The sequence below is a fragment of the Vicia villosa genome, linkage group LG2, assembly GCF_029867415.1.
Source record: "Vicia villosa cultivar HV-30 ecotype Madison, WI linkage group LG2, Vvil1.0, whole genome shotgun sequence".
Lineage (NCBI taxonomy): Eukaryota > Viridiplantae > Streptophyta > Magnoliopsida > Fabales > Fabaceae > Vicia > Vicia villosa.
In genome coordinates this window covers 120364786-120375656 of record NC_081181.1, presented here as the reverse complement: position 1 = coordinate 120375656, position 10871 = coordinate 120364786, and the positions used below count along the sequence as shown (strand labels likewise).

At 34.2% G+C, this 10871-nt stretch overlaps 1 protein-coding gene across 1 annotated transcript; it reads left to right on the top strand.

Annotated features, from left to right (window-relative positions):
* Window positions 1–3194: 3194 nt before the first annotated feature.
* Window positions 3195–10506, top strand: LOC131651930 (kinesin-like protein KIN-14I). Its single transcript, XM_058921654.1, has 23 exons — window positions 3195–3842; window positions 4179–4416; window positions 4527–4599; window positions 4778–4909; window positions 4990–5216; window positions 5316–5743; window positions 5837–6018; window positions 6193–6308; window positions 6422–6524; window positions 6603–6755; window positions 6843–6989; window positions 7105–7305; window positions 7386–7550; window positions 7641–7745; window positions 7847–7987; window positions 8082–8276; window positions 8369–8495; window positions 8589–8791; window positions 8908–9090; window positions 9191–9286; window positions 9411–9608; window positions 9700–9971; window positions 10064–10506. The coding sequence occupies exons 2-23, from the start codon at window positions 4253–4255 to the stop codon at window positions 10266–10268; spliced, it is 3816 nt and encodes a 1271-aa protein (XP_058777637.1). The 5' UTR covers window positions 3195–3842; window positions 4179–4252; the 3' UTR covers window positions 10269–10506.
* Window positions 10507–10871: the final 365 nt, after the last annotated feature.

Below are 10871 nucleotides of genomic sequence, written 5' to 3'. Positions count from 1 at the left end.
TACACATTGGTTTAACAGTAGGGACTAAAACTACGTGCATAATAATTTTGTAGGGACCAAAACATGTCATTTGTTTTTACAGGGACCAAGAACATATTTAACCATTTGATTTTAGAAAAAATAAATATTTCTATTAAAAAAATTGGTTTTCTAAATGGATGGTGGCGGGGTGGGGATACCCAACCCAAACTCGTATGGGACGGGTTTGGGTTTTCATTCTCCATCTCCGTTGGGGATCGAGGCGAGGAACGTGAATTATTTAGGAATTTGGGGGAAATAAAAAACCGTGTCCGCCTCGCTCCGTAGCCATGTCTAGTCCCACCCTTGAAGTCTGAAGTTGCCTGGTTATTGGTGGGAGCAGCCTCAAACGTACTTCTTAAGGTGACCTCCTCGAATGAGTCACTCGATCTATTTCTTTAGCTAGCAACAGTCATCTGTGTGGTGACCCTTTACCTTATGATATTTAAACCATATGTTTGGCTCATGTTCCACAATGTCAGAAATAGAGGTTGGAGGAGGAGGAGGAGGAATATCATAGGTATAGAATATTTCATTACACATCTGTTCACGACGAGTGTGTTAAAGTAAGTCTTAATAGTCAACCAATATTTGTTGTATTTATTTTTGTATCATGACCTCGATATATATTATTTGTTAATATATATACTTATAGTTAGTCATTGTGTTTATTGAGTTACATGTGTATGACATAGTAAAATCCTTAGAATAATTAGTCTATTTAATGGTACATTAAGTGTGACTTAATTGTGAGACATCGGGAGGCCCAACCTAATTGGGCGACCTATAAGTCTATTTCGGGTGGCTGGTGCCCATGTACAGGATCTCACACGACCGTAATGTATATGGTTCTTTGTTGCTTTCTCTTGAGATACCCCTATTAGGTCCCAATAAAATTATCACAGTCTAAGGTCTACACAACCAGACCATATCTTGTAACCCATCCCAACCCAAATGCAATGGGTTGGATTTAAGCTGGTTTCAAATAAAGTACATGGATAAAATTTATGGACATGACAAGGACACACATAAAATAAAGACATCTTCAGGTTATCAATTACCTTACTAGTCTCGTCCCAAATGAATTTAAGGATAAATATAGTATTTTAGTATTACTATTTTATTTTTAAGACATAATCTCTCGTAAAATAGACGCACTCAAAGGTTCCTTATATGCGAAATTTAAAATTTTGAATTTTTAGGGTTCATTCACTTTTTGTTTTGTTTTTAGTCTCACTCGACATTGATAAATTTGATACTTGATAAGTGGTATATGTATGTGTTTTCTAGCTTGTTTTCTATTTCATTTTTTGTGTTTTTTTATTGTTTAAGTTTGTTTTTATGCGCTTTTGCTTTGTTTACATGTTTTCAGTCAATAAGAAGTTCATACAGCGAATCAGGATGATAAAGAGCCAAAAGTCGCACAAAGGACCACTTTCAGTACAAAAAATCAGAGACAAACACGACCAGCCCGTGTCCCGTGACACATACCATGTTTTCCCTAAAGACCCATCACCATACGAAGCACTAGAGGCTGACACGGCTAGCCCGTGTCACCTGACACGACCCGTGTCAGCAGTCTGGACAGTTACAAAATTTAAGCTTTGGATCCTTGTTTTTTATTTTGTAACTCTTGTAACTCTCATTTTGTGGTTCAAGGACTAATATATGCAAGAAATTAGTGCATGTAATTAGTGCTCTAGCCCTTGAATTAGTATAAAAAGAGGCTTAGGCATCAAGCCAAAGGAGGAGAAACCTAAGGGTGACACGTTATCTCTGCCAAACGAGTGCAAATGGTTGATCAAAATAAAGTCAAAGTCGGTTGTCGCGTTCCCCGTGACCAATAAACAGTAATATTTCGCCTGACTATTTTAATGTAGCTCTTTTGTAAAATAAATTACACGTTACTATAATGTACTATGTTGTTTGATTAAATAATAATTTTCTACTAAACTATCTCTTTTTCTTTGTGATTATGAAAGGTAACGTTGAGTCTAAAATACGACCAAAGGAGATCAAAACCCCACCACAAAGACTTAGGGGTGTTGTCACATACGTTTGTGACGTATGTATAAAGCAATTAAAACTACATGATCTTAATGCAAACACACAAAGAAAGCAGGCCACAAGGCGGTAAATACCGCCTCACACCCTCTTGATAACTAGCCACTCTAAAGGTAGTGACAAATATGTCATAAGCAATCTCGAACTAGAATTTCACCTGAACGCGAGAAAGAAATATTGACCCTTAACTTATCACGATCTATAGAGACATCTAACAAACTTTGAACACAACGTCAGAGAAAAAAACCACATCTTAGAGAAACGATCTCGGGTCCCTAAGCAACAATAGCACAAATTTTTTTTATTGATAAATATTTCTACCTACTGCAATGACTATGAACAATCCTCCATTATACACACATCATGCAATTAATAAGTGCTTCTAAAGAAACGGTTACTAAAAAGTTATAAAGATGACAAAGGCCGTATTATTATTTTATACTATTAGCTAAAAATTAGTTTGTTAGTATTATGTTAAAACACTAATACTTTCCAAAAAAAAAAAAAAACATCAACTCCCAACCGTGCAAACAATGAGCAAAGTAATGATCCTAATTAATTTTTGCCCAAATTTGTAACTCAAAATATACATTATCAGTTTCATTTTTATTATATATTACAACTAAGTTTAAAAAATATACATTATCAGTATAATTTTTTATTATATATTACAATTAAGTTTAAATAAAGATGGGACCCAAAAACTGGATGAGCTGGAAAATGAAGAATTTTAGGATGACCTCTTCCCGCCGGAAGCATACAGAAACAAAGATTGTGGAACCCACTCTGCCCTTTTCAACTTACATATTTGAATTAAATATATTTGAATTAATATTAAATTATAATTTCTCTATCACGACACATAAGTAGTATAAACAAATCTTCTTCTAAAATAAAACGATAACAAGTCAAAAAAATAAAAAAGACAAATAAAAAATTACCTGTCTATATTTAACAAATTTTGGATAAAATAAAAAGACAATTACACAATATTTTATACTATATATAGAACAACAAATTTTATTTTAATCAAAGTATATGTAACATTACACTAACACGAAATGACATAAATTTAGAGTTTGTGACATGACATAAATTTAGAGTTTGTGAAATAAGATTAAGATTATACATTAATTACGCATTACACATGCATGGAAATAAATTAAGGGAAGAAGAGAAAGAGACACGCAATTTATGTGTATATAGTAAATGCAGAAAATGTATTTGGCCGCATAATCACTAGATTATGGAATATTAATTCGGTTGAATAATTTCAAGTCATCAATTACTATCAATTAATTAGATTATTATTAATCATTATTATTAACTTCATAGACCATTCAAACATAAGGTTATGCCAAATGGAAATGCAAGATTTAAAAAATAATAACATAATGTTATTTATTTAAATGTGAATTGAATTGATGAGTTTATGTAAATGTAGGTGTGTAATACTGTAATCAGAATCTTCTTTTTCTCTGTGGTTTCTTTCATGTCAATGTTTGTTTTTGAGTGAAGAAGAAGAAATTGGAAAGTAGTTTGTGTTTGAGTTCCCCAAAAGCCTCATTGTTTAATAATGTTCCCGTGACTTTCTCTCACCTGTTTTTTTTTTTTTCTTTATTGCTAACGATTTCAGCCTCAGAAATCAATTTTTTTTTCTTTCATTTTTCAACCAAATCTACTCTTAATTTGCTTCATCTTCACCTCTTCACTCTCCCAGATCTCAGTATATCATTGGTTTTCCCATTACTGCTGCAAAGGTTTGTTTTTTTCCCTTTCCTTGTTTTTTTTTTTGGTTTGTTTTAGATCCTCATTCTGTAGTTGCTAGTTTAACATTGAAGCATTTTTTAGTTCCTAGGTTTGTGTCTGGTTTTCTCCTTCATAGTTTGTGTTTTCATGCTAAAATTCACGACTATGTTAATTTTTGGTTTTTTTTTTTTTTTTGATATGGTTTTGAATTTAGACTAGGCTTGTTTTTTATGCTGCAATTGAGACACTTGCATTTTTGTTTAAGTCAACATAGCTCAAATTGTGTATTATGTGTGTGTATTGTTTTTACTTATGTTTATGTTTTTTTTTTTTTTGGTTTTATGCAGTAAAGGAGGTTGAAGAAGAGTAAACTTTGTTGTTGCTTTGATTAGTTTCATTTTTGTTTGTTTTTGCAAACAAAATGATCTTTGATACGCCGCCATCCGGCGCACAAAGTGTGAGAACAAACCGATTTTCATTTGGTTCTAGCATTGGCAATGAGGGTACTCCTCTACACAGCTATGGTTCTATTACCAATGGCGATGACAATGGCTATGACAGCGATGGCTCCAATTTCGCACCACCGTGAGTATTATCTTCTCTTTCGAATATATTTTAGAATTATTGGGATTTTGTGTTTTCATGTATGCTTTTTTCTTTAGTTTGTAAATTTGTATATTATTTGTTTGTTGCAGTACACCATCAACTCTACCAATGGCTATTCCAGCAGAACTCGCTGGAGCTGCGCCCTTGATTGAAAGATTCCAGGTGAGAAGCTGTATATCTTAATCTTACTATCGGTATAATTTTCTTGGAACATTCAATCAATGGTTTTTGTCTAAGATTCGGCATGAAAATTAGCTTCTAACGTAGTGCTATATTGATATGTGTATGATGCCATCATCTTTTGTTTTCGCCTAGTTTTCTCAGTTATTGTTTGTTATAGGTGGAAGTATTTTTAAAATTGATGCAAAAACAAATTCAATCTGCTGGAAAGCGGGGATTTTTTTCTAAACGATCCGTCGGCCCCCAACTTCGAGAGAAACTTACAATTGAAGACATGCTTTGCTTCCAAAAGGTAATCAAGTACTACCAAATTTTCCATAAAATTGTTTTTTTTGCAGAGCACATGAAATTCTAAGTCAAGTATTCGTGCAGGATCCGATACCAACGTCGTTGCTTAAGCTGAATGGCGATTTGGCAAGCAGGGCAATAAAGTTGTTCCAGATGGTTTTGAAATATATGGGCATTGATTCGTCTTCACTAAGCTTAGAAGATCGGGTTGAGCTTGTAGGTAAACTATACAAGCAAAGTTTGAAGCGTTCTGAACTCCGAGATGAACTTTTTATCCAGATATCAAAACAAACAAGAAACAATCCGGAGAGGTATTTAAATTTTCTTAGTATGAAGTAGCACGCTTCATGTTTTCTTAGCCTTTGCGTTCTATTGCTTAATTTTTAATACATTTCATGTATCAAAATCAGGGAATACTTGATCAAAGCGTGGCAGCTAATGTATTTATGTGCGTCGTGCATGCCTCCTAGCAAAGACATTGGAGGATATCTATCGGAATATATTCACAATGTAGCGTATGGTGCTACGGTTGATCCTATGATCCAAGGCATTGCATTAAATTCATTAAATGCTTTGAAGCATTCTCTCAAGGCTGGTCCTAGGCATATAATACCCGGGCCTGCGGAGATTGAAGCTCGGATAACTGGGAAAAAGCTCACAAATATAGTCTTCTTTCTAGATGAAACATTTGAGGAAATTACATATGACATGTCAACAACGGTTGCAGATGCTGTTGAGGAACTTGCAGGGATCATTAAACTGTCAACATACTCTAGCTTTGGTTTGTACGAATGCCGCAGAGTTGTCACAAGCTCAAAATCTTCTGATTCTGGGAATGGCACGTCTTTTCCACCTTCTGCTTTTGAACATTTGTAACTATTAAATTAGCTGAGATCAGTATTCTAACAAATCTTCTATTGTTATTATTCAGAGGAGTACATTGGGTTGGATGATAATAAACATGTCGGCGATCTACTGGCCGAATTCAAGGCAGTAAAAGATCGAAACAAGGGAGAAACTTTGCACTGCAAACTTGTATTCAAGAAAAAATTATTTCGTGAATCGGATGAAGCCGTGATAGACCCAATGTTTTGGCAGCTGTCCTATGTACAGGTGTGCCTTTTTGCTATGTTTCTCAGAACTGTTTCGTTTTCCTTCCTGAACCGAACCATGAACAATCTAAGGAGCACTTTAGCTTGAGAAAAGTTTCGTTTTTTTCCCACTAGTAATTACAGAAATGTCACATTTTTTGTTCACTTTGTAACTGTTTCCTATACATGGTTACAGTTGCAGCATGATTATATTTTGGGTAATTATCCTATTGGAAGGGACGATGCATCAAAGCTTTCTGCATTGCAAATCTTGGCTGAGATTGGATTTGTTAGAAGACCTGAATCATGCGCGTAGGTGATTTTGAATGTTCATCTTGCTTGAAACTAATATTGCTATAGTATTTTAACATCTTTTGATTGATGTTCTTATGACTGCCACTGACTGAGATTTCTGTGTTTATCAGTGATTGGAATTCATTTCTCGAGCGGTTTCTTCCCAGGCAAATTGCAATGACTCGAGCAAGACGCGAATGGGAGTTGGACATTCTTGCTTGCTATCACTCACTGGTATAAGAGCCTAAACATTGTTTCATTTTTTTTCTCTAACGTTCAACAATCATTGATAAGATGCTATTCCCTTTTCAGGAGCATGTCACGAAAGAAGAAGCAAGACAACAATTTTTGCATATAATAAGAACACTTCCTTATGGTTTTTCTGTTTTTTTCAATGTTCGCAAAATCGATGATCCTATTGGACTCCTACCCGGACGAATAATATTAGCAATTAACAAGAGAGGGGTAAGATTAATAAACAATTTATTGTCATAATATATCATTGGATTATGCTTTTAATCAAATGTTTACTTTCTGATCAATTGTCACTAGGTTCATTTTTTCCGTCCCATTCCGAAGGAATATTTGCACTCAGCTGAATTGAGAGACATAATGCAATTTGGAAGTAGTAATACTGCTGTATTTTTTAAAATGCGAGTTGCCGGTGTTCTTCACATATTCCAGTTTGAAACCAAGCAGGTACTAATTTAACACTTTCATTGAAGTTTAACACGCTACTCTTCAACTTCTCAATCTTTCTCTTTGGACTTGATTAACATTTTTTTTTGTTACTTTGTTATCATTTTTATTGTAGGGAGAGGAAATTTGTGTAGCTCTTCAAACACACATAAACGATGTAATGCTGCGCCGATATTCTAAAACACGATCTTCTCCTACCGGTTCATTAGATAAAGAGATTTCCAGTGATTTCAAGCCTCAGAATCCAGAATTGAACGAGAAACGTGTTCAAGATTTAACACAAGCTGTTGAAGATTCTCAAAGAAAAGCTGATCAAGTAAGTCTAGGATTATACTGTATGTTATAGATTTTATAGAATAGTTACATAAGAATAATATTTTAAATCCTGTTGAACAGTTGCAGGAAAAATTGCACGAGAAGCAAAAACAAATAGACGAGGTGCTCCAAGAATTAGAATGCTCGAAAGAATCTTTAACAACTTTGGAGCAGAGTCTTGCAGAAGTTACGAGTGACCGTGATAGGCTTTTATCACTATGCGATGAAAAAGATAATGAACTTCAGGTAACGCTCTTGACTTTTAAATTCATGGTATCGGTTTAATTTTTATCGTTTAGTTATTGACCTTTCTTAACGATTATACAAATCTACTAGGATAAAATTCTAGAGAAAAGGAGTTTGGAAGCAAAGATGGCCAAGTTGAATAATTTGATGATAGATGGAATTTCCAAAAAGGATCCTGTTGGAGCAAATGATCCAGTAAGATATTTTTTGTTGCTGATATTCTTTTGTTCTTTTTTTTTTCCTCCTAATCAGCTGTTTTCACCTTTAAAATGTGGAATTTGGTTGGTTCCTAACAGGCATTGCGAAAGCTTGAAGATGAGTTGAAACGTTGTAGAGACGAGTGTATGGAAGCTGAAGAGAAAATCAAAAGCTTGACAAATGAGAAGTTGATTTTGACACATAAGCTATCCGAGCTTGAGAAAAAGAATGCTAAAGAGGTAAATCGGAGAACTGTATATTAATACTTAAAATGTTAACACTTAATTTTAACATGATATTCAATCAACATATATGCTGGTGGGTGTAACGCAGATTAGTACTATTCAACGAAAACTTGATCAAGAACGCAAAACTCAAAACTCTCAAGTGCAAGATCTAGAAAGAAAACTGGATGTGCTTAGACAAGAATTGGCTGCGGCTGAATCTACACTTTCTGCAAAGGACTCTGAATTGGCCGCTTTGAAGAATAATTTAAAAGAATTAGAAGATTTAAGAGAAATGAAAGAGGTTTTTAATACTTTATTTTATAGTTTCAATATATTCACTTTATTTGTGTTTAAGTAAATAATTATTTATCAATTTCTCTTTCTCTTATGTAGGACATTGACAGAAAGAACGAACAAACCGCCTCCATATTGAGGATGCAAGGGGCTCAACTAGCCGAAATGGAATCGCTTTATAAAGAAGAACAGGTTCTCAGAAAGCGGTATTTCAATACCATAGAAGGTAAACATAATTTTTGTCTATGTGTGAATGTGCATCGTACATGTAAAACTGACTTACATGATCGAAACATTGGTATTTGGTTCTTTATTTCAGACATGAAAGGAAAAATAAGAGTTTACTGTCGGCTACGACCTCTCTCTGAAAGAGAGATTGCTGAGAAAGAAAGAGATGCACTTACAGCTGCAGATGAGTTTACTATTGAACATCCATGGAAAGATGATAAAGCAAAACAACACATATACGACCGTGTGTTTAATTGCGACGCATCTCAGGAAGTTGTTTTTGAGGATACAAAGGCAAGTCTCAGCATAATAACTACTCAAAGATCATAGTTTCTTACATTCAAATAGATTTATTATTTTCTTATGATCGTTCGTTACTAATGTCTTTCTTTTGGAAATTCACAATACAGTACTTGGTGCAATCTGCTGTTGATGGTTATAATGTGTGCGTATTTGCTTATGGCCAAACTGGCTCTGGAAAGACTTTTACAATCTACGGATCCGAAAGTAATCCTGGCCTTACACCACTTTCCACTAAAGAGCTTTTTAGAATTTTAAGAAGAGATGGTAACAAGTATTCTATTTCCTTGAAGGTACAATTGTAAAACAGAATTTAATCAATACTTATCTCAGCGTCTATAAAACATTTATGTCATTACATCCAACCAATACACACAATTGTTTATGATGCAGGCATATATGTTGGAGTTATATCAAGATACACTTGTAGATCTCTTGTTACCTAAGAATGCGAAGCGGTTGAAATTGGAGATTAAGAAGGATTCAAAGGTGATATTCACTATGATTTAAAGTGTCTTCGAATTTGTTAACTTATTCTTTTTACTAGTTTTATGGAATTGGTCTCTCAAGTTGTAATGGTTTAATTTATATTGTTTTGATCTTCTGATGTTAGGGAATGGTAACCGTAGAAAATGTAACGACCGTGTCAATTTCTACTGAGGGTGAATTGAATAGCATAATACAAAAGGGTTCTGAACGACGACATACCTCAGGGACACAAATGAATGAAGAAAGTTCAAGATCTCATCTTATATTATCAGTAGTAATTGAAAGTGTCAACCTTCAAAGTCAATCATCTGCAAGAGGAAAGGTATTGGTTCTCTTACGTCTTCGATAACTATATAGGCTAGTAACACCTTGAAGCATTGTGGAACTTTATATATTTTATATTGAACTTGCAGTTGAGTTTTGTGGATCTTGCTGGCTCGGAAAGAATTAAAAAGTCAGGATCTGAGGGAAGTCAACTGAAAGAAGCTCAAAGTATAAACAAATCATTATCAGCACTTGGTGATGTTATTAGTGCTTTATCTTCTGGTGGTCAACACATACCTTATAGAAATCACAAGTTAACTATGTTGATGAGTGATTCACTTGGAGGCAATGCCAAAACTCTCATGTTTGTGAATGTATCTCCAATAGAATCAAGCTTGGATGAGACACATAACTCTCTCATGTATGCTTTTTTTCATCTTATCTCTTTTTCAAACATTTCGCATTTTGAATCGTATAACTTAGCTAACTTCCTTTCATGTTTTAACACTTCAGGTATGCTTCGCGAGTGAGGTCAATTGTGAATGATCCAAGTAAAAATATTTCGTCGAAAGAGATAGCTCGACTGAAGAAGCTAGTGGCTTATTGGAAGGAGCAGGCTGGTAGGAGAGGGGAGGATGAAGATTTAGAAGAAATTCAAGATAAACGGCCGACAAAAGAGAAGAACGACGGCCATGGCCACGGCCGCCATACAATGTAATAACTTTAGGCAAATGAGAGTTCTTTAATGGCTTCTAGTGCACTGGTTTGGCCATTTGCTGGAATTTTTTGTCTTTGGAATGTTGTAGTTTCTACATTCCAAGATCTCACATGCTTAATTGGTTGTTGTAATTTGTTGTACTAGTTGTATAGTTGAATCATGTATATATTTTTATTACTAATATTTAACTAATTCACCTCCTATAAATAAATATACAGACACATTATGGCTTTCTGAATGTGATAGTTGGTAACAAATATTGAAGACATGTCACTTCGTAAACATTCAAGGACGTGGTGCTAGCCTTGAGGTAAAAGAAAGTAGTTCGAATTTATTTTGGTATTATTAAAGTTTTCATTTCAAAACTCTAAGTTCCTTGGTTTTATTTTTATGATTGAGAATAATTTTGCTAAAATATAGTTCATAGCAAGATGCTGTGAAAAATGTCTTGATATGTTATGTTGGTAAGACCTCTCAAAAGATAGATGTTGTGATAGATGTCATAACTTGTTATACCAGAACATAAGGACAGTTTAGAATTTTAAATCTTGAAAGATTTGTTTGGTTATTATGAAAATTTTGTATGGTTTTAATACTTAAGAA